The sequence below is a fragment of the Pan paniscus genome, chromosome 19, assembly GCF_029289425.2.
Source record: "Pan paniscus chromosome 19, NHGRI_mPanPan1-v2.0_pri, whole genome shotgun sequence".
Lineage (NCBI taxonomy): Eukaryota > Metazoa > Chordata > Mammalia > Primates > Hominidae > Pan > Pan paniscus.
Window position 1 is genome coordinate 26,239,563 of NC_073268.2, and position 22,861 is coordinate 26,262,423.

At 53.7% G+C, this 22,861-nt stretch overlaps 1 protein-coding gene and 2 long non-coding RNA genes across 4 annotated transcripts in view; 1 reads left to right on the forward strand and 2 right to left on the reverse strand.

Moving 5' to 3' along the window:
* Positions 1-5,788, reverse strand: part of MLLT6 (MLLT6, PHD finger containing) — a 21,928-nt gene extending 16,140 nt beyond the window's left edge. Inside the window, exons 1-6 of one of the 2 annotated variants that reach the window (XM_034941981.4) lie at positions 5,318-5,788; positions 4,030-4,109; positions 3,519-3,573; positions 3,187-3,296; positions 1,783-1,886; positions 1,483-1,576 (exon numbers count right to left, since the gene is read on the reverse strand). In XM_034941981.4, coding sequence (XP_034797872.1) covers positions 1,483-1,576; positions 1,783-1,886; positions 3,187-3,296; positions 3,519-3,573; positions 4,030-4,109; positions 5,318-5,426 — 552 coding nt within the window. In that variant the 5' untranslated portion in view covers positions 5,427-5,788. The remainder of the gene's footprint in view (positions 1-1,482; positions 1,577-1,782; positions 1,887-3,186; positions 3,297-3,518; positions 3,574-4,029; positions 4,110-5,317) is intronic. The other variant, XM_034941982.3, reaches the window with a different exon arrangement.
* Positions 4,597-22,861, forward strand: part of LOC117976495 (uncharacterized) — a 25,327-nt gene continuing 7,062 nt past the window's right edge. Inside the window, exon 1 of the long non-coding RNA XR_008621642.2 lies at positions 4,597-5,005. This is a non-coding gene — a long non-coding RNA (uncharacterized LOC117976495). The remainder of the gene's footprint in view (positions 5,006-22,861) is intronic.
* LOC134729503 (uncharacterized) lies at positions 7,524-13,435 on the reverse strand. The gene is made up of 2 exons (XR_010110647.1): positions 9,291-13,435; positions 7,524-8,416 (listed from the first exon to the last, which is right to left on the reverse strand). It is a non-coding gene; the product is annotated as an uncharacterized LOC134729503 (long non-coding RNA).

Genomic DNA, 22,861 nt, shown 5'->3' on the forward strand with positions numbered 1-22,861 from the left:
TGCAGAGCCCCATACCCTGCAAGGCCCCCTCTTTCGTGGCCCACCTGATCCATCCTTGTGGACAACCTGGGATTACAGCCCCAGCCTTATAAGCCTGGAGCTGCCACTACACCCTGCCCAGGAGTCTGACATCCACCACATCTAAATGTCTCCACATGGTGCCTCCTGCAAACCAAACCAAGCTCGCTACCTTGTCCTAAGTTATCATCAAACCCTGAAACCAAGGTGACCATGTAACTTATGATCCAAACCTGGACACTTTCAAAAATGAAACAGGGGAACTAATAATTACACCAGGGCAACAGGTATAAACTGGGACTGTCTGGGGCAAATCAGAACATGTGTTCCCCCTACAGAAGCCAGCTGTACCCCTTGTTCATGGCACCCCCAGGTATTCAAGCTCCATTTACCCAGTGTCTAGAGCCTAGATCCTAAATGTCACCCCCAACTCCTACTTCTCAGCCACTCCCACGATTAGGCAAGTCTCCCTAGAAATGGTTCTAGCATCCAGCCTCACCCCTCCATCCCCCTTCTTGCAGCTGTCTCCCGGCCACCAGCCTCAGCCCTTCTGATCTAGCCTCACAGCGGCTGCCAGGGTAATCTTCCTAAAAAACAAATCTGATCATGTTACTCTCCCGCTTACAGGCCTGACAAGCCTGTGGCTCGGGGGTAGATCCAAGCTGCAGCCAACTGCTCCAGAATACCTCACAGCTTCTGGGACACACGTCTCTCCACAAACACAGACACAGAGTAGCACCCTTTCCAGCCTCCCCCTGGACCCCTGAAGCCTGGGGCAGAGGCAAGCCCAGCTCGGGCTCTGCTTTCTCACTTCATCTCCTGCCTCTTCCCCACCAAACACCCCATTCTCCCGCTGCTCACCCATGCCCTTCCTCCTCTCAGGACTTTGTCCACGCTAGTCCCTCTGCCTGGGACTCGTTTCTCTGTTTGGCAGGCTCCTGAGGAGTTTTCAAATTAGGCTGCCCGTTCTAAATCCCATCTACCAGCTGCAAGATAAGTTATATGACCTCAGTGAGCCTTAGTTTACTCATCTGTAAAATGGGGAAAATATAGCACACCTAGTTCTTAGGGTTGGTGGGGGGACCACACAAAATAACACATGGCAGGAACTTTGTCCTAAGGCGGAGGCATAGTAAATGCTGCCTCCCACACAAATGTTGGCTCTTACTTTGATTTCCACCTCCACTCAGCTTAAATGCTACCTCTTCCTTGAAGCCTCCTAGACTCTGACAGGCAGGGTCTGAGCTTTGTCTTTTGGGACAGACTGCTTGGTCTAGCTCTGATCCACACACCTGAAGCTGTACTTTATTCCTCATCGAATGAAGAGCTCCTCTTGGGCAGGGACTGGGTTTTTTCCCTCTCTGTCCTCCTAGCACCAGGCACTGGCCTGGCCCAGAGCCCATGCCCTCTAACCATCTTACCACAGCTGACTGACCCGCTCATGCGCTGGTCGCTGGGACTCACCATCTTGCTGAAGTGGTATTTGCAGTAGCCGCAGTACTTGACGTTGTCCACCTCCAGCACTTCTTCCTCACACAGCAAGCCTGCCATTTGGGCACTAACCAGAGAGGGCAGCCTGAGACGGCTGAGGCCACAGATCAGATGAGCCACCTTCCTCTCACCCTCCTGGCCCCCTGCTGAGGCGAAGCCAAGACCATCCAAAGCATTGCCACCACCATCAAAGGGACAGCAGCTAGGATGAGCCTGATCAGTGGCCATCCAGGGCAAACCCGGGGGGGCGGGGGGGTGGGACAGGGGTCTCACCAGGTGACGTGGAAAGCTTGTCGACATCCATGGCGGTTACAGGTCATGCAGGCTCCCGAGGCCGCCTTGCTCTCCCGGCCCTGCTCCTCGCAGATGTAACAGGTCTGCAGGACACAGCGCAATCGTCCCCTCCTCCAGGGAGCCCCTGTTCTACTGATGGTCCTTAGGCCACCCCCTCCATTCCATTTGCTCTCTACAGTCTTAGATCAGTGCTATCCCACAGAACTGTCTGCAGTGATGAAAACGCTCTATGGTCTGCGCCGTCCAAGACAAATGCCACCAGTCACATGGGCTATAAGCACTTGAACTATGGCTAGCGTGACTGAGGAACTAGATTCTAAACTGTATTTAATTGTTGTTTATTTTTATTTATTTATTTGAGACGGAGTCTCCCTCTGTCGCCCAGGTTGGAGTGCAGTGGCACGATCTCGGCTCACTGCAACCTCCTCCGCCTCCTGGGTTCCAGGGATTCTCCTGCCTCAACCTCCCGAGTAGCTGGGACTGCAGGTGCCCGCCACCATGCCCAGCTAATTTTTGTATTTTTCTAGAGATGGGGTCTCATCATGTTGACCAGGCTGGTCTCAAACTCCTGACCTTAGGTGATCCACCCCCCTCAGCCTCCCAAAGTCTGGGATTACAGGTGTGAGCCACCACACCCGGCCTGCTTTTAATTTTGATTAATTTATGTAGCCACGTGTGGCCGACGGCTACTATGCTGGGTAGCACAGTCCTTGGATGGTTAGCTCTGAAAGGCCAAGGCCTTTGTCTGTCTTGCTCACTAGGGAGCTTATGCCCACCTCTGTGCCTCTGCCCAGGCTTTCTTCTGCCTGGAACCTGGGGGCCCTTACCCTCCTGGAAGCTGGCTCCTTCTCACGCCCCAGGTCTCAGCCTAAATGTCTCCTTCCTTTACCATATGGTCTAAAGTAAGCCCCCACCAGGTCTTTATTTTAGTGTCTTATTTTCTTCACAGCATTTATCACAAATTGCATTTACTGTGCCTTTTTACTGATATTTATAGTCTTCGCATGCAAGAACTTGCGTTCCATTGAGCGGGCAGCACACCTGTCTTGATCAGCACCGAACAGCGTGTGCCAGCTACCTTGCACCAGGTCTGGCACATAGTAGGCACTTAATAAAATGTGTCCAGCGAATGAATGAATGAAGTAACTGCGAAGGTCTACCCTCTGGCAGAACTACTGCAGGGGAGCCTACTATTTCACCTGAGTGCCAGAGCATGAGTGTGTCTGTCAACAGAAGGGTGGTTCACTGGTAGGTACCTACCCACCTCCCAAGTTCCCTTTCAGTGCTCGTTGGACAGAATCAAATTACACCGGATGAAGAGAGCGTTGGAGGAACCCATAGATGGGAGGGAACTGGTAGGGGACACGGCGGGGGGCCGCTGACCTTGTTGAAGCGATCATGAGGCACGTACTGCAGCACGATGGGCTCCATGGTGAGCACGTTGGCAAATTGCACCTCGGGGATGTAGAGGGCACACACCACGTGTGCCCAGCCTGGGGCAGTGTGGGGGTAGCCTCAGCTGCAGATGGCAAGCCGGAGACTCCACCCCTTATGACCCCACACTGCAGACTGTTCCCTCCTCCACAGCCTTCCCATCAGATTCCAGCGCCAGCCAGGGAAAGGAAACCCGGCCTCCACCCCAACTCAGTCCATTCCTGCCTTCCCAGACCCTGCTCAGGGGGCCCTGCTGACCTCAGCAGATGAGCCCGCCTCACCTCCATTATCAGTCCTCTTCAATGCCCCGTCTTTGTGTGGGCACAGCTCACACCTCTGCCAATGCAAGAGTGCACAGGGGTTGGGGGATCTGCTGAGCTGGACCCTCCCTGAACACGTTCAAGGGGTCCCAGGCTGAAATGCTAAGCTCTAGGGTGGATGGATGGGGCTACAGTGGAAACAGGATTGGCCGTGAGTTGGTAACTGTTGAAAATGAGGAAGGGGACATGAGATTCATTATAGTTTTCCCTTTACTTTCATATGAGTAGGAAACTTCCCATAATAAAAAAGTTCAAACAGACAAAAACCAAAGCCCCATGCCTGAGGTGGGGCAGAGAGAGGGATGAGCGTGAGGCAGAGATGAGGTTGGAGGTAGGTGTGCAGGAAACAGGAAGTCTGTGTGACAGAGCTAAATCCCACCCTAGCCTCGGCCTCAGAGTCCCCTAGCTCAACCTGAGACGCTCAGGTGTGTGGGAGGGGCAGGGGAGTGGAGAGGGGCAGTCTGGAACTCACCACCCTGGCTGCTCGCTCCTGAGATTCACATTTCCGGCAGAACCAGGGTCCCGTTGGCACCTGAACGATGCCATAGCAAGCTGAGGGTGGGGAGGACAGTCGCTGAGCAAAGCTGTCAGCCAGTGGCTTTTTCCCAGGGTAACTGGGGGAAGGCGGTGACTCCAAAGGACTAGAGCCAGTTCCAGCAGTGGGGGCTGCTCCCCAGTCTAGGGGTCACTCACTCTACAGCAGGACTGCCCAACCGCACAACACCAGCCTTCAACCACACAATTAAGCACTTCAAACAGGGCGGGAAGTCTGAGTCTTTGACCTTAAACTTCTAGAAGATCCTCCCCCAACGCCCTTTCTGGACTTGTTTCCCAGCTTCTTCCCCGGACCAGCCATCAGCATCAGAAATAGAGAAAACCAGAGGGGACAACAGTCACGATCGTCAAACACGTTTTGTTGTTGTGGGCGGGGGGATTTCTTAAAGGGCCAGTGAGGGACGAGGCGGAGAAGTAGGGGGTCTAGGGACCTCATCTTCTACCTCTAAGTATTCCAGAGTCAGGTTAAAAGTCAAGGCTGAGGGCAGGTGCGGTGCTGGGAACCGAGAGGAGCGTGGCGGGAAGAGCCCCGGGCCACAGCATTCAGGGATGTCCCAGGAAGGGGGGGCCCGGCTGCCTGTGCCAGGCAGGCGGGAGATGCCAGCCTGCGCCCTCGGCAAGATTCCTCAAGGAGTTAACTCCCGAACCATGTGCTGCTGGGGGAAACTCCAAGCCTCCCTCTTCTCGATTCCGGCCCCCTGCACAACCTCTCTCCTATCCTTAGCTCTTCCCCGGCGGATTTTAGGAGTCCCTTCTCCCCTGGGACCCTTCTCTTCCCTTTCCAAGTCCGCTCCTCCCATTATCCGGAAGCGAGGGGGGATGACGCCCCCCCCTTGACCTCTTCCTCCAGGAGCCGGGACCAAAATAACCGGGCGGGAGGGGACACCTCGCAGGTAAACATTCCCCGGGCAGCCCCGACACCCGCGGTGTGGGGCGTGGGGAGTTCACTCATTGCTCCCTAGACTCTCCCCAAACTCCCTCAACTTAGGGTGGGGGGCGCGGAACTGGAACAATAGGCAAGAAAACAATGCCTGACCCGGTCTTCCAGGACCGGGCGGGGGGAGCTCCCCATACGCCTCCCTTCCCTTCAGGTGGGGTGGGGGAGGGGCGCGCGAGCCCCAGGAGGTCTCCGGAGGGCGCGGCCGGGGGCGCCCCGCGCTCGCCGCCCCCGGGGTCCCGCCGCCCCCCGCGGGCCACCCCCGTACCTTGGTGGACGGCCACGCTGCACGCGTGCCCATCGCAGTAGACCAGCGGGTTCTCGGCCCAGCCCCTCTCGTCCGAACATACGCAGCAGCCTCCTACCATCTCCTTCATACTCCCATGAGCTCCCTCCGGGGCTGGGGCGGGGGGCCGGCCGGCGGGGGTCGGGGGTCAGGGGGGAGGGAGGGAGCGGGGGGCCGCGCGCCTCCTCGCCCCCTCCTCCTCTCCCTCCGCCGCCGCCGCTTCTTTTCTTTGCCTCCTCCTTCCTCCTCCTCCGCGTCCTCCTCCTCCTCCTCCTCGCTCGCTCTGTCTGGCCGCCCCCCCCGCCGTGCTCTCGCCCTCATGCCCCGACGGGCCCCCCCCACAACAATGAGACTCGCACGCCGGGCTCGCCCCCTCCGCGCCGCTCGCCCGGCTCCTAGGGCCGCCCCGCCGCCGCGTAGCCCGAGCCCGGCGGGGGAGGCGCCGAGTGGCACATCGCGGGCGCCCGCCCGCCCCGCGCCGCCCCGCGCCACCCGCTCACGCGCCGCCCCCCCGGCCCCCCTGCCCGGCCGCGGCAGCCATGGCCGCGCGCCTCCGCTCGCTCGCTCCCGGCCCGCCCGCCGCCAGCCGCCGGGTAAAGTCTTAGGTTCAGGGAACAAAGCCTGGCTTGGTAGGGAGCTTTTCGCTCTTTCGCTCCGTGCTGCTTTGCCTGCTTTCTTTTTCGTTTCACGGCTCTGGGTCGTCGCTCCCGAGCCCTCCCTCTGCCCGCACTCCCGTCTCGGGCCCCGGGTCCCCGAGTCTCCAGCCCCCTCCGCCAAGTCTTCGTCTCTGGGTGGATTCTTCAGCCCCAGGGAAACTTCGGAGTGGAGACCGGGGGAAGGGGCGCTAGGAGAAATGGGAGCGACGCGGGCCGTTCGCCCCCGCCCCACCCCGTGTCTGGGGGTCTTTTTGGATGGCCGCCCTCGGGCCCTTTCCTCCGAGGCCACTCTGGAGGGTAGACGCTCTCACACGCAGACATTTATTCATTCAACAGATATTTATTAAACGCTCGTTGCCAGTCGCTGGGATCGAGTAGAGAGCAAAACATATTCCTGCCCTCGGGGAGCTTCCTGTCGGGTTCACAGACACACACGCACGCACAGGGACTCAGAGCCCCAGAGACACACACCGAGGCACCCACAGACACAAGCTAACTCCCAGCTTCAGTCACACCACTGACCCTCCCAGAGACACGAACCTCCGCTCCAGCCCCGCGGGTGCGCTTAGAGACCCACGAGAGTTAGAGACCCGCAACCACGAGGTGCTCACGAACACCAGTTACACTTGACCTCTAGGCACGCACACAGACACACAAGGTAACTCACACGCAGCACTCCAGAGGACTAAAGTCCCTGCAATTGGGTCTAGGGGAGAAGTGAGGGGCGTCGGCCCAAAGTCTTCTTCCCAAGACCTGTGTGGGCAAGGGGGGGTGAGATCTGACCCCCAAAAACTTCCTAAAGGGGGACGACTCGTGGGGACTAAAGGTCACCCGCCCCCCACAGCGGGAGTTCGGGTGGCGTAGGGGAGAAGGCAGCCCTGGGGGCTTCAACGACACTTCAAAGACCTCGCGGCCGGGAACGCTTCCTGCGGGGGAGGGGCAAACAGAGAGGAGAGGGGAAGACGGGCCGCGGGACTAGGGGTGGAGGAGGCCGCCTCCCCTTCGGCGCACTGCCCCCTGGCAGACTCTTCCGCCGGGTCCGCCTCCTTTTCACCAGCACCTGTTCAACCGGAACATCAAGGGCCTGGGGCCCGCCGCGGCCCCCCGTCGGCTCTTTAGTACCTTTCATCCGGAAGGGAGGTGAATCCCCGCCCAGGAGGGGGGAGTAGGGCGGGGGAGAACTTGTCCTTGACCTGGTCTTTGGCGTCAGGGATTTACTCCCTTAATCCCGGAGAGGCGGGAGTTTGGGGAGGTCCAGGAAGCTGAGTTCTGGGCTGCAGCCCCACACCTCCCCTCGCTCCGGTGGACACAGGGAATCTCGGAGGGCTGCCGGGACGAAGAGGCTACATCTACACAGGGCGGTGTAGGGGAAGCCCGTCTCTTCGACCTCCGTGCCTGGGAGTAGGGGCCGAGAGCCAGATTATTGCGATGACCGGAATCCCGGCGAGGACGGCCGCGCTCCGGTTCCTTGGTCAAATTTGTGAATTTCGCTAACACGAAAAGTTAAACAAGACACAGAGGAGAAACTGCACTTAAGGGTTTCTAACGAATTACCTTTACTAGCAAGAATAAAACTGCAAGAAAATTAAACGTAAAAATGTCAGTCCTAAATCATGCACGAGTTTCAGAATATTTGAATATTTCCTTTTGGGGCCCACCGCTGCCAAGGTGGCCGCAGTTTCGGGTTTCGCCGGACAGGGCTCACTAAAACGTGCCTACGCCCCAGGGGTGGACGACTTGGAGACAGGGGCCGGGAAGCCTTTGTCTCAGGTCACCCTGCGCCAGGTTTGTCGCCTAAGTTTATGGGATGGACGGGAGACAACACTTGTAAGTTTAGCGTTTTGGGAACGTTGTTTCGTTTAATCCTCCCCACACCGTTTTAGGGTGGCTGTTCATATCTCCCATTTTGTGGATGGAGCAACTGAGGTTTCGACGGGAAAAAGTGACTCGCTCAAAGTCACTCAGGCTGAAATCGGCTGAGTCGGGACTTGAACCCAGTCTGTGCCTCGCTACGACAGGGGTTCCGCTACCACGCGTTGGTCGAGTGCGGGTGCGGAGCTGGGATGTCCGAGCCTCCTCTACCAGCCCATCCGCAAATGTTCCCTGCGAGGTCTGGAGAAACCCGGTGCCCCGCGGGCTGGGCTGGATTCGTGGCGGGTACTTAGGGTCGAGCTGTCAAGTTCAATCTCAAGCTTCCAACATTTATTTTCCTGAGCGCCCACTATGTGTCGATCCGCAAAAAACGAGCAAGAGCAGGAACCAGCCAACAAGTGGTTCAAGTTCATCGCGCTCTCCCCGGGGTAACTGAACACTGCTTTGGGGTGTCACGCAGACCCTGGCGGTGCGACTTTCGGCGAGTGACTTCACCTCTCCGAAATCCGGCTTGTCCCTCTGTAAATGGGGCATCAGTACCCCCGGGCAGGGGCTGTAGTGAACATCGAACGAAAATCCTTTTGTAAAGCGTGAAGGCACACAGTAGGTGCTCAATCCCTGCTCGTGCCCTCTCCGCCGCCCTATGCGTGCCAGGGCCGCGCGCTCCCGCTCCTGCTTCCCGCTTCCCGCACCTTCTCCCGTCTCGCGCGTCCCGCGGCGAAGGGACTGGGGCAGAGACGACCAAACAGAAAATTATTTCCGCCCGCTCGCCCCGCCCCGCCCGTCCCCGGAGCCAGAAGGGGATTGTGGGGCCGCCGCGGCCGCCGCCGGAGCCGAGCGGGGCGGAAGCGCGCGTCGCGCTGCTGCTCGGGCCCGACCGCGTCGGCCCGCACCTCCCGGCCCGGAGCTGCGGGCTGCGGTCAGGGCGGTCCCGGGGCCCTAGGCGGCTGCCGCCGGGCAAGTTTCCGCGAAGCCTGGCTCGCCGGTTCCGGGAACCAAGCGGGGGAGGCTGGAGGGTGTTGAGGTTTCGTTTCTGCCAGCCGACCGGGCGCTTGGTTTCGCAGGTGCCAGGGGTCGGGGGTGCGACCTCTCCCTCTGGGCCATTAGACAGACCCAGGCTCGGGGAAGAGGCTGCGCCGACGCCCGAGGGTTTGCGTTTCCTTCGCGTCTCGTTTGCACACCATTTTCTCCCCCAAAAGCAAAGCTTCTGACCTTCTGGGGGTTCGAAGAGGTTAAGTCATTTTCCCCCAGGTAATCCAGCCAGCGAAAGGCTTCAGCTGGGAGGGCCTCCCGCCTGGGCGGGGACCCGCTAGAGTCAGGCAAACCTAAGTTCGAGTCCCAGCCCTGCCACTTTCTTGCTTTGACCATGGATTAGTAGTGACTTATCTGGGACCCTCCGTTTCCCCATCGCAGACTGTATTACTAACCTTAGAGCTGATGTGAGCAGTGACGATGTCAAGTGCCTGGCACAAAGAAGGGTGATTTCCCCATTAAAGGGTATGACTCGGAGGTGATCTATCTAGTAGGCCTGGGTGGCTTAGGAGGGTGGGTGTACAGTTTGTTTCCTAAGTCAGACACTCTGTGCAAGATGGAGGGAGGCTGTTTCAGGAGGAACTGGTGGGAGTGAGGGGATTTCCCTGACATTAGGAAGTCAGCAGTCATGATTATTGTGAATAGTGACTCTGCATATGTGGGAGTTTGGGCTTCTCAGGTCTTTCTACAGGAGGAACACAGTACTCAATATCAAATCTTGCCCTCTGCGGTCAGCTAGCTGCCTCAGTTTGCCAATCTCTAATATGGTGATAGTTGGATCCCCCTGCCTCCAGTCTACAGGATTTTGGTAACTCCACCTGGCCAAGGTCCCAGCAAATGCTGTAAGAGCTGTGAGTGAGCCCAGGTAGTTCCCTGACCATGTTAGGGCATCAGGGACCTCCTTTGGGGAGATAGAATGGGTAGGAAGGGAAGAAGTTCATGGGATGAGATAGCATCTGCCCAAACTTTTTCCAGAGCTACGTGGACTCTAGCCCCAGCCCTGCCCCTAACCAGCAGTGTGACCTTGGGCAAAGCAGTTACCGTCTCTGGTATTTGGTCAGGTGACCAGATCTTGAAAGTCCCCTTGGTGGTAACATTCTGTAAGTTGATGACTCCGCTCCTGGGGAAATTTCCAGGGTAAGCAATGACAGTTGACTAGCACATTTGCCCTGCTGTGTTCCACTTTACCAGTTCCTCTTACAGCCTAATCTTTTTTTTTTTTTTTTTTTTTTTGAGACAGAGTCTTGCTGTGTCGCCCAGGCTGGAGTGCAGTGATGTGATCTCGGCCCACTGCAACCTCCGTCTTCTGGGTTCACGCCATTCTCCTGCCTCAGCCTCCCGAGTAGCTGGGACCACAGGCGCGTGCCACCACGCACGGCTAATTTTTTGTATTTTTAGTAGAGGCGGGGTTTCGCCGGTTAGCCAGGATGGTCTTGATCTCCTGACCTCGTGATCCCCCTGCTTGAGGCTCCCAAAGTGCTGGGATTACAGGTGTGAGCCACTGCGCCTGGCCTTACAGCCTAATCTTCATCCCTCCTCTTATACTTACCATCAGGACAGAAGTTGAAAAAGTTTAATTATTCAGTCTTTCAGCAGACACTCACTGAATCATCATGGGCTGGCCATAGGAGATACACAGATAGCACCTGGGGATGACAGACATAGGAAACTATTAACAGATACATGGAGATACATGGTAGGTACACAGATAGCTAGTAGGGGTGACAGACATAGGGAATTATTAACTTCAGGATGAAAAGGGCTATGACAGTGCTATGAATGATGCTGATACTGCAGGGAGGAAGTAACTGAGTTTATGGGATCAGGGAGGGCCTGAACTAGGACCAAGTGGGTGAGGGAGAGTTTGCAGGCAGTTAAGGGGCAGAAGAGCATTCCAGGCAGGGGGAACAGCATGTTCAAAGGCGCAGAGGCGGCCGGGCATGGTGGCTCACGCCTGTAATCCCAGCACTTTGGGAGGCTGAGGCGGGTGGATCACGAGGTCAGGAGTTCAAGACCAGCCTGGCCGAGATGGTGAAACCCCCGTCTCTACTAAAAATACAAAAATTAGCTGGGCATGGTGGCAGGTGCCTGTAATCCCAGCTACTTGGGAGGCTGAGGCAGAGAATTGCTTGAAACCGGGAGGTAAAGATTATAGTGACCCAAGATCGCGCCACTGCACTCCCTGGATGACAAGAGTGAAACTCCGTCTCAAGAAAAAAAAATACAAAAATTAGCAGGGCGTGGTGGCGCATGCCTGTAATTCCAGCTACTCGAGAATCTCCTGAGGCAGGAGAATTGCTTGAACCCAGGAGGCGGAGGTTGCAGTGAGCTGAGATCACACCACTGCACTCTAACCTGGGTGACAGAGCGAGACTCCATCTCAAAAAAAAAAAAGGTGGGATGTTAAGAAGGATGTTCAGATGAACCCCATCCACCAAATCCATCCCCTAGGCTGTACCTCTGGGAGTCCTCCCCTGTCTTGCCTGGTGCAGCCTAGGGTATTTGATGGACGGGGCTATCTGTACACTGAACAGTAGAACCCAGGAGCGGGGCAGGGTGATGGAGCTGGTAACAAACTGCTTTGGATGTGCTGACGTTGGGTGCCTATGGCAGTAGGCAGTTGACTATTTGTGTCTGGATCAGCAGAGAGGGTGAGAGGGAGAGCCGGATATCCTGAGCAGCAGGGGAGTTTATGTTATAGAAGTCAAGGACATTTAAGGAGGAAGCAGTGCTAGGGTCACATGCCATTGAGAGGTCGAGGGAAGGAAGGGTTCTACAAGGAGGAGGTCCCTGGTGACCTCAGCCTGGAAGGTTCCAGGCACTGGTGGTGGTGGACGCTGACTGCAGTGGGCCAAACATGAATTGGGAGGGGAGAAGGGAGGAAATCATGGATTGGGAGGAAAGGGAGGAAATAGTGGAGAATAGCACTGGGGGATGGGAGGATCAGGAGGCAAGGAACTTGGAGGCAAGGATGGACACCTATGATGATGATGATGATGATAATAGCAACGATAACAGCAACAGCTCCTATTCGATGAGAGTTTATTATGTGCCAAGCAATGTGTTAAGCATGTAACATACTCCCTGCAACAAGATTGAGATAGGTTCTATTCTTGTTCCCATTTTCCAGAGCTACTCTAGTCCCAGCCCTGCCCCAGCCAGCAGTGTGACCTTGGGCAAAGCGGTTACCCTCTCTGGTATTTGGTCAGGTGACCAGATCTTGAAAGTCCCCTTGGTGTTAACATTCTGTAGGTTGATGACTGTGCTCCTGTGGAAATTTCTAGGGCGAGGAAAGAGCAGTAGGTGCAAAAGTAGGATTTGCACCTCACTTTTTTTTTTTTTTTTTTGAGACAGAGTTTCACTCTTGTTGCCCAGGCTGTAGCGCAATGGTGTGATCTCAGCTCACTGCAACCTCCACTTCCCGGGTTCAAGCGATTCTCCTGCCTCAACCTCCTGAGTAGCTGGGATTACAGGCATGCGCCACCACGCCTGGCTAATTTTGAATTTTTAGTAGAGACGGGGTTTCTCCATGTTGGTCAGACTGGTCTCAAACTCCCAACCTCAGGTGATCCGCCCGCCTCGGCCTCCCAAAGTGCTGGGATTACAGGCTTGAGCCACCGCGCCCGCCCTGGCTAATTTTTTTGTATTTTTTTTTTTTTTTTTTAGTAGAGATGGGGTTTCACTATGTTGGCCATGCTGGTCTTGAACTCCTAACCTCGTGATCTGCCTACCTTGGCCTCCCAAAGTGCTGGGATTACAGGCATAAACCATCGCGCCTGGCCTGGGCTGATCTTGACTCAGGTCAGGCAATCTTCCTGCCTCAGCCTCCCAAAATGCTAGGATTACAGGTGTAAGCTGCCATGCCCCGCTAGCACCCCCCCCCCCTTTTAACTAGGTGTCCATGGGGTTGGTCTAAATTATCAATCAGGGAGGTGTTCTGGGGCTAATTCAGAACTCATGTTTCCCTGCTCCCCAAGACTCTCCCTATCTGTGTGACACTACTGTTAATCCACTGTCATCTATGTAATCAGTTACCATTTGTTGACCCCCCGACTATGTGCCGGATAATGGGCCAGGCACTGATGCTGCAGGAAGGATAAAAGCAGTTCTGGTCCTGCAGGTGCTTGGGGTTGAAGGGAAGGCCGCTGGACAGGCAGTACAATATGCCTTATATTTGGGGATGGACCACCTGCAGAGGGAGTCTACCATGTTTAGAGGGTACAAGTGTTTGGTGGGGGAGGAAGGGAAGATGAGAGAAGACAGGAGGAAGGGGAGCAGGACACCTCACACATGGCCCAGGCTTGATCCCAGGAGGATGAAGTCCCGTGGAAGATGCTGAGCAGCTGCACATGTGGTGACTTTTGCTGTGGCCACAGCAGAGTGGGCAGTTAGAGGGGTTAGAATGAAAGATGGAGCCGCTTTTGAAATTACTGCAAGTGCTAGAAGGGAAACTCTGTAGGGCACTGATTTTTATGTGTTGTGTTTGAGCATCGGGATCAGTGTCTGGCACAGAGTAGGTGCTCAGCTAATACTTATTGAATGAATGAATGCTTGAACCTCTCTGGGAATGTCTGTAGGGGTGGAGAAGGGGGAGTTTTAGAGGGTGAAATCAAGAGAAGGGGATAATTGACAATTGCTGGTCATGGAGTAAGAGGGTAACTCCCAGGTTTCTGCCTGAAGCTGGAATCCTGAGGAAGGGAGGAAGAGCAGGGCTGGCAAAGGGCTGATGAGTTCAGTTTGGGGCTTTCTGAGCCTGAGGTCCAGTGGACTGTGACAGAAGGGGGTTGAGTATACGTATCATATTAAAAATTGTAAACAGCTTCTGAAGCATATGCCATATATCCTGTGTCTACCTCTTCTGCCACATCCTTGATACTCTGAAAAAAATATTCAGAGGTATCTTTGAGCATTGTCAGCAATAGATGGTAACTGAAGCCCTGGAGCAGGTGAGATCATGACGGGAGACTGTGCAGGTGCAGAGTGGAAAGCAGAAGACCAGGTCCAGGGGCCCAGGGGATGCCGGCACTGAAGAGGTGTCAGAGGGAGAGGAGCTGGGCTGGGAGCATGAGAAGGAGTATCCAGACATGGAGGGAGAGCCTGAAACTCTCCCTCCATCGCTAGATACAAGCAAGTGGGGTCCTAGGAACCTGAGAGAAGACAGAAAGGAGAGGAGTGTCTCTGCAGGGCAGGTGTCTCAGAGATGGGTGACTGATCCAGCATGCTGAAGGGGAATATAGCCCATCCTTCCTAGGGGCTGGGCTGTAAGGACAGCAGGGGAGATGGATGCAAGGTCAGAGGAAGGGTGGCATGAGTTTTTTTTAGGGGGAACAGTCTAGGTGTGATAGCTTGCATGGACAAGAGGAGGCGCTCTGCCGTGCCAGAGAGAAGGGAGGAAGCAAAGCATGTGGACAGATGGGCGTGTGTGTATGTGTGAGATGAGCGTGTGTGTGTGTAGGATTTTTCTGCTTGATAGACTGTTATTTTATCTTTAAAAACAATTTTTTAGGCCGGGTGCGGTGGCTCACACCTGTAATCCCAGCACTTTGGGAGGCCAAGGCAGGTGGATCACGAGGTCAGGAGTTCGAGACCAGCCTGGCCAAGATGGTGAAACCCCGTCTCTACTAAAAATACAAAAATTAGTCGGGTGTGGTGGCACATGCCTGTAGTCCCAGCTACTTGGGAGGCTGAGGCAGGAGAATCGCTTGAACCCGGGAGGTGGAGCTTGCAGTGAGCTGAGATGGTGCCATTGCACTCCAGCCTGGGTGACAAGAGCAAGACTCTGTCTCAAAAAAAAAAAAAACATGCTTAGCCAGGACACGTTTCAGGTCCCTGGTGTAGGGGAGGTGCTCTGTAGCCTCAAAGCACAAATGTGGGGCGCATTACACAGGCTGCCCAGTGGGAACTGTGTGCCCTGGTGGAGGAGGGGAATCAAAGAACAGAAAGGGAGTGGGAAGGAAGAACTGTGGTTACAGAGGGGCCACACAGCCCCAACTTTCTTAGTGGCCCCACCTGCCTCTGCTCTCAGGCTGGTTCCTTGGTGGCCCTGTAGATTCTGGGCCTGTGAGTGAACCATCCCCTCTTCCACCTGGAATGCCTCCCAGCTGTCCCTTATCTCACTTCTTCCAAGGGAGCCTCTCAGACCTCCCAGCCCTGCTCTAGTCTCACTTCTTCCAAGAGGGCCTCTCAGACCCACCCTCTTTTTTTTAGACGGAGTTTCGCTCTGTCGCCCAGGCTGGAGTGCGGTGACGAGATCTCAGCTCACTGCAACCTCTGCCTCCCAGGTTTAAGCGATTCTCCTGCCTCAGCCTCCTAAGTAGCTGGGACTACAGGCGCCTGCCACCATACCTGGCTAATTTTTGTATTTGTAGTCGAGACGGGGTTTCACCATATTGGCCAGGCTGGTCTTCTGACCTTGTGATCTGCCTGCCTCAGCCTCCCAAAGCGCTAAGATTACAGGCATGAGCCATCCACCACGCCCAGCCCTAAAAAAATTTTTTAAGGCCCGGCATGGTGCTTCATGCCTGTAATCTCAGCTCTTTTGGAGGCCGAGGCAGGTGGATCACTTGAGGCCAAGAGTTCGAGACCAGCCTGGCCAACATGGTGAAACCTTGTCTGTACTAAAAATACAAAAATTAGCTGGGTATGGTGGTGCACCTCTGTAATCCCGGCTACTCGGGAGGCAGAGGCACGAGAATTGCTTGAACTTGGGAGGCGGAAGTTGTAGTGAGCTGAGATCGCGCCACTGCACTCCAGCCTAGGCAACAGAACAAGACTCAATCTAAAAAAAAAAAAAATTTGTTTTTTCTTTTTTTTAGGCCAGGTACTTTGAGAGCACAGGGCAGGAGGAATTACTTGAGCCCAGGAGTTTGAGATCAGCCTGGGCAACATAATGAGACCCTGTCTCTACAAAAAATTTAAAAATTAGCTGGGCATGGTGGTGGGTACTTGTAGTCCCAGCTACTTGGGAGGCTGAGGTGGAAGGATCTCTTGAACCTGGGAGGTCAAGTCTGCAGTGAGTCATGATCCTACTGCTGCACTCCAGCCTGGGTGACCGGGTGAGACCCTGTCTCAAAAAAATATTTAGTTCTCTATTTTTAAAATCAACTTTATTAGGCTGGGCTCGGTGGCTCATGCCTGTAATCCCAGCACTTTGGGAGGCTGAGGTGGGTGGATCACCTGAGGTCAGGAGTTCAGGACCAGCCTGACCAATATGATGAAACCCCACGTCTACTAAAAATACAAAAATTAGCTAGGTGTGGTGGCGTGCACCTGTAATCCCAGCTACTCGGGAGGCTGAGGCAGGAGAATCATTCGAACCCGGGAGGCAGAGGTTTCAATGAGCTGAGATCATGCCATTGCACTCCAGCCTGGGCAATAAGAGTGAAACTCTGTCTCAAAAAAGAATTAAAATTAAATAAAATAAACTTTATTATGGTATAATTTACATATAATAAAATGCACACGTTTTCAATGTACAGGTGATGACATTTGACCAGTGTAGACAGCTGTGTAACCACCACCCCTTAGAGATATAGAACATTTCCATCTCTTTGGAAAGTTTCTTCCTATCCCATTGCAATCAGTCCCTTGGCCCCAGACAGCACTGATCTGATTTCTATCACTGTAGGTCACAGTAGGTGGGTGTCACTGCTTCTAGAACCTCCTAAGAGTGTATTATGTGTACTCTTTTGTGCTCAGCTTCCCCCGCTCAGCACCGTGTTTCTCTTTGAGACAGAAAGCAAAGCCCTTGCTGAGATGGGGGCTCTGGTGGAGGGCAGGAGAAGGAGCCACATCACCGGGCTGTGGGATAGAGGGGCCAAAGGGCATTGGAATCAGCAAGTGAACAGTGTCCTCTGATTGTGGCCTGCAACAAAAGCAGAGGAAGCAGTGGTGTGAATTTAGAATCAGGTATGGGGCCGTGCTCAGAGAACTGAGAACTCCAGGGTGCAGCAGGCTTTGGTAAACCTGGACTTAGAGGGGGACAGAGGCCTTCAGGACGCTGGCAGGAGTTGGGATTCAAAATCTTGGAGTTGCGCCTGACTCCTCCCACTCTCCAGCAGCTTCCTGGCCATCTCTGCTGCGCAAATGTCTCTGGATCCTTTCCCCCTGCTCCCTGACGCTGGTCCAGGCCCTCAGTGCCTTGAGCCTGACCCTGTGCTTTTGCAGCCAAGCCTTGGCTGGGATCCATCTCTCCTCCCTCGTGTGGAGACTCTTTATCCTAATCTGCACTCTCTCCCTCTCCTGGCTCTTCCCGGCAGCCTCCACATGGGCTCAGGCCACCACCCTCTGTGTCTCCCAGATCCCTCTGCTCTGCTTCGTAAGTCAGGAGACCAAGCGCGGCCTCCACATGCACAGCACACTTAGCTGTGTGGTTCCTCCTCACCCTGCTGGAATTGCTCTGCCGCAGGTCACCAGGAACCACCTGTCCTGGGCATTTGCCGGAAGTTGTGGCTGTCCAGTGTCCCCTTTCCTAGGTCAGGGGAGTGCTCCATTGGGTGATCTGCCCTGGAACCCTGGATCTACCCTTGCTTCGCCCTTCCCACCCCACACCCACCGCTTCATCCACAGCCTCTTCCTTCTCAACTGATGGCAATTCCATCTTTCTTGTTGTTCAGGCTGAAAACCTTAGAATCATTCCTGACTCCTCTCCCACATCCATTCTGTCAGCAAATCCTGTTGGCTCTACCTTCAAAATATGTGCAGAATATGATGACTTGCCACCATCTCCCCCATCATTTTCTCCCCTGGATTACTGTGGTCACCTCCTAACTGGTCTCCCTGCCTCCATCCTTGGCCCTGCCATTTATTCCCTGCACAGTGGCCAGAGTGATCCTATTAAGCTGTAAGATAATCAGGTCACCTCTGGGCTCAGAGTCCCCCAGGTGTTTTCATGGCATTCAAAGGGAAGCCTGAGGTCCGGGCATGGTGGCTCATGCCTGTAATCCCAGCACTTTGGGAGGCCAAGGCGGGCAGATCACTTGAGGTCAGGAGTTCGAGACCAGCCTGGGCAACACGATGAAACCCTGTCTCTACTAAAAATACAAAAATTAGCCGGGCGTGGTAGCACACACCTGTAATCCCAGCTACTTGGGAGGCTGAGGTAGGAGGATCCCTTGAACCTTGGAGGCGGAGGTTGCAGTGACCCAAGATCACACCACTGCACTCTAACCTGGGTGACAGAGCGAGACTCCGTCAAAAAAACAAACAAAAAAACCGAAGAGAAGCCCAAGTCCTTCCAGGGGCCTACAAGGTCCTACGCAACCTACTGTCCCAATCCCTCCAGCTTCTTCTCCATTCCACCCCAACCCCCATCCTCTGGTCACCAGCTTCCTTGCTGTTTCCTGGCATGCTCCTCCCTTCCCGATTAGGCTTTTCTGGACCATCCTATTTATTTATTAATTTTTAGTGAATTAACTTTTTTGAGACAGGGTCTTACTCTGTCACCCACACTTGAGTGCAGTGGCACAATCTCGGCTCACTGCAGCCTTGACCTCCCTGGGCTCAGGTGATCCTCCCAGCTCAGCCCCTTGAGTAGTTGGGACTACAGGCATGTGCCACTATGCCAGGCTAATTTTTGCATTTTTTGTAGAGACAGGTTTCGCCATATTGCCCAGTTGGTCTTGAACTCCTGGGCTCAAATGATCCACCCACCTCAGCCTCCCAAAGTGCTGGGATTACAGGTGTGAGCCACCAAGTCCTGCAGGACCACCCTATTTAAAACTGCACCCTGGGCCAGGCACGGTGGCTCATCTCTGTAATCCCAGCACTTTGGGAGGCCGAGGTGGGTGGATCACCTGAAGTCAGGAGTTTGAGACCAGCCTGGCCAATATGGTGAAACCCCATCTCTACTAAAAATACGAGGAGATTAGCTGGCGCCTGTAATCCCAACTACTTGGGAGGCTGGGGCAGGAGAATCTCTTGAACTTGGGAGGCAGAGGTTTCAGTGAGTCAAGATCATGTCATTGCACTCCAGCCTGGGCAACAAGAGTGAAACTCTGTCTCAAAACAAACAAACAAACAAAAAAACTGCACCCTGTTCTCCTGCTGCCCCCATACTCCCCGTCTTCCTTATACTTTCGTTTTGTCCTTCAGCTTTTACATTATTTCCACATTTATGTCTGTGAGTTGTTGTCATTCTTTCCCCTCGGGTGTGAGTGCCATGAAGACAGGGATGTTTGTGGATTTTGCTGCTGTATTCCAGGGCCTAGAACGGTGCCTGGCGCATTCTAGGTTCTCAGTAAATATTTACAGAAAGAACTGAAGGAATTCTGAGCCTCTGTCTTCAAGCCCTAGGCAGCCAAGATATGGACATATGGCCCAAGCTGTGCCAGTCTGATGCCCTCCTGGTCTATTCTGAGGAGCAAGTAGCCAGAGGCTAGCAGGGGTCACTCAGTGGCTACACTGGTAGCACCCAGTGGGTGCTGTTTCCTGTGCTTATTCCGGGCTGAGAGACAATTGTATTATACTTTCTGCTTCTTGGCCCACAGGGCTCTGACACCAAGTGAGTCCTCTCGTTTCTCTGTTTTTGCTGAGAAGCTGGAGTCTCCTAAGGCTTCAGAATCACTAAGGTCAGTAGCTCCTCAAACACTGTCCTGCTTTCCCTGTCCATGGCATTTGGTCCCCATGACCATCCCCCTCCTCTGAAAACTCCCTTTCCCTTGCCCTCAAGTCTCACTCTCTTCCTTCCCAGCCATCTTTGCGAGGGCCCTTTTGCCCTGCCCCTCCCACGGGGGCCCACTTCTGGATCCGCTTGGCTTCCCCTGGAAGAGCTTATCCATGTCTGTGGCTTTAACCTTGACATGTGTGCCTGTGACCTGGTCCTCACCTCTCCAGTCCCAGGCCTCCTTTTCCAGGTCTCCTCTGGCCACTCCCTCCGCATCTAAACTAAGCTCCGCATCTCCCCACCCCAGACCCACCCTTCCTCTTCCAGGTCCTGCCTCAGCTACTAGCCTCCACTTTCTCTGGAGACAAAGACATGGGGGCCTTCTCAACTCTGTCTTCTTCACTCCTTCTCTGAATCAGCCACTCAGTCCCACAGAATCTACCTGGTCAATGCGTCCTAACCCAGAAGCATTCCCATTTCCCCTGAGCACAGCCCTGTTCAGCCTGAAGCATCTTGGTTGTAGTCCTCCACACTGCCTCCCAGGGGATCTATCCCCCATCTTCCTGGTCACTGCCTCCTTCACACACCTCTTGGAAACCAATCTCTGGGCCAAACTCCTGCTAGGCATTGAATGTGCAGGTCTCAGCACCCCCCACACCCTGTCCGAGGGGGAGCCCACACCTTCAAGCCCCAGAGACAGACTTGAGCCCAGTGAGCAGACACTTCAACCACCCCCCCAACTTCAGTCTCCAGCCCACTTCAGTCAAAAGAGACAGAGGCACAGCTCTCAGTTCACGCTTACCCTGGAGCACTCACAGAAGGCAGGCCTCATCAGAATGAATGGAAGAGTGTCCTTGCTTTGAATAAAATGCCAATGAGGGATAACTTAAGCTAATTATCGAGTCATGCCGGAAGCCAAATTATAGACATTGTCATGTTATAAACACCATTTCCCTAGAGAGCGGCTTGGAGACATCTGGGAAGCCTGGAGCCTGAGCTCATTACCTTCCCCCCAAGTTGCTCTGTCTCCTCATGTCCCACCCGAGATGTGAGGGAAGTCTCTGCTTCTGCCAGGGCTTCTGGTTCCCTCCCCAACACAGCCAGTTGTTTGCAGATGCTGCTGATTCTCCTTTGAAAACCCGTCCGTTCCTGTGGCCATTGCCTTCCTTTAGGTCTTAACCATCTCTTGCTGCTTTCTGGGGCGAGTGACTGAATGAGGCAGAGCCTCTGTTTTCCTCATCTGTAAAATATGAGTTTTCTTCTGTTCATTAATTTTTTTTAGAGACAGTCTCACTCTGTCGCCCAGGCTGGAGTGCAGTGGCACGATCTCAGCTCACTGCAAGCCTCTGCCTCCCAGGTTTAAGAGATTCTCCTGCCTCAGCCTCCCGAGTAGCTGGGACTACAGGTGCATGCCACCACACCCAGCTAATTTTTGGATTTTTGGTAGAGATGGGGTTTCACCATGTTGGCCAGGGTGGTCTCAAACTCCTGACCTCAAGTGATCCACCGGCCTCGGCCTCCCAAAGTGCTGGGATTACAGGCATGAGCCACCCCGCCCAGCCAAAAAATGCAATTTCTTGATAGAAGGATTGGCTGTTGCCAAGGGGAGCAACTGATGAATATTATATCACTAACAGTGAAACTCAGGCATCAGGGACACCCCAAGGGAACGCAATATGTTGGAGGAAGCTTCACCCACAAAGTGTTTTTGTCAGCATAGTCAACCTGAAGCTAATCAAGCCTGGAGATCTAATTTCCAGTTTACAGAAAATACGGGATAAACAACACCATGAGGAAGCAATCAGAGAAATCTAGAAGGTGGGACATGATGTCTGTAATTTACTTAAAATACTTTAGCAGTTCACCAAGTCAATGGCAAAGGGGGAAAAAGTTATTCTAGATTTAAATGAGACTTAAGGGACATAGCGAAATGCAGTGCGCGGACCGTATTTAGATTTTGGTTGGAGCTAGGCACAGTGGCTCATGCCTGTAATCCCAGCACTTTTGGAGGCCCAGGAAGGAGGATTGCTTGAGCCCAGGAGTTCAAGACCAGCCGAGGCAACATAGCAAGAGCCTATCTCTACCAAAATAAATAAATAAATAAATAAGAAATACCTAATGTAAATGACGAGTTAATGGGTGCAGCACACCGACATGGCACATGTATACATATGTAACAAACCTGCACGTTGTGCACATGTACCCTAGAACTTAAAGTATAATAAAATAAATAGATAAATAAATAAATAAATTAGCTGGATATGGTGGCACGCGTCTGTGGTCCCAGCTACTCAGGAGGCTGAGGCCTGGAGGTTGAGGTTGCTGTGAGCTGTGATTGTGCCAGAAGCCTAGGCGACAAAGCAAGACCCAGTCCCAAAAACTAAATAAGTAAATAAAGATCTTGGTTGGAACAAATCAAATACAAAAAAAGCATTTTGGAGGACAAGTTGGTAAATTTGAATATGGGCTACATATTGGATGATATTAAGGAATGGGTAATTTTCTGAGGTATGATCATTTTATATATAAACATATATATACATATATGTGTGTGTGTGTGTGTGTGTGTGTGTGTGTGTATATATATATATATGTATGTATGTATTTTTTTTTTGACTGAGTCTCGCTGTGTTGCCCAGGCTGGAGTGCAGTGGAGAGATCTTGGCTCACTGTAGCCTCTGCCTCCCGGGTTCAAGCAATTCTCCTGCCTCAGCCTTCTGAGTAGCTGGGATTTCAGGCGCACCACTATGCCTGGTTAGTTTTTGTATTTTTAGTAGAGACAGGGTTTCACCATGTTGGCCAGGCTATTCTTGAACTCCTGGCCTTAGGTGACCCGCCCACCTTGGCCTTCCAAAGTGCTCGGATTAAAGTGTGGCCACTGCACGCAGCCTATGATCATAATATTGTAGTAAGAAAACTCCCTGAAGTATTTAGGGGTAAACTTCCATGAAAACTTTAAATCACTTTTAGCAAATGTTGGCTGTGAGCAGTGGCTCATGCCTGTAATCTCAGTGCTTTGGGAGGCTGAGGAGGGAGGATTGCTTGAGTCCCAGAGTTTGAGATTGCAGTGAGCTATGATCATGCCACTGTACTCTAGCCTAGGTGACAGATGGAGACCCTGTCTCTTAAAAAAAAATAAAAAAGTATTTGGTGGCCAGGTGTGGTGGCTCACACCTGTAATCCCAGCACTTTGGGAGGCCAAGGTGGGTGGATCACGAGGTCAGGAGATCCAGACCATCCTGGCTAACACAGTGAAACCTCGTCTCTACTGAAAATACAAAAAAAATTAGCCAGGCATGGTGGCGGGTGCCTGTAGTCCCAGCCACTCAGGAAGCTGAGGCAGGAGAATGGCATGAACCCGGA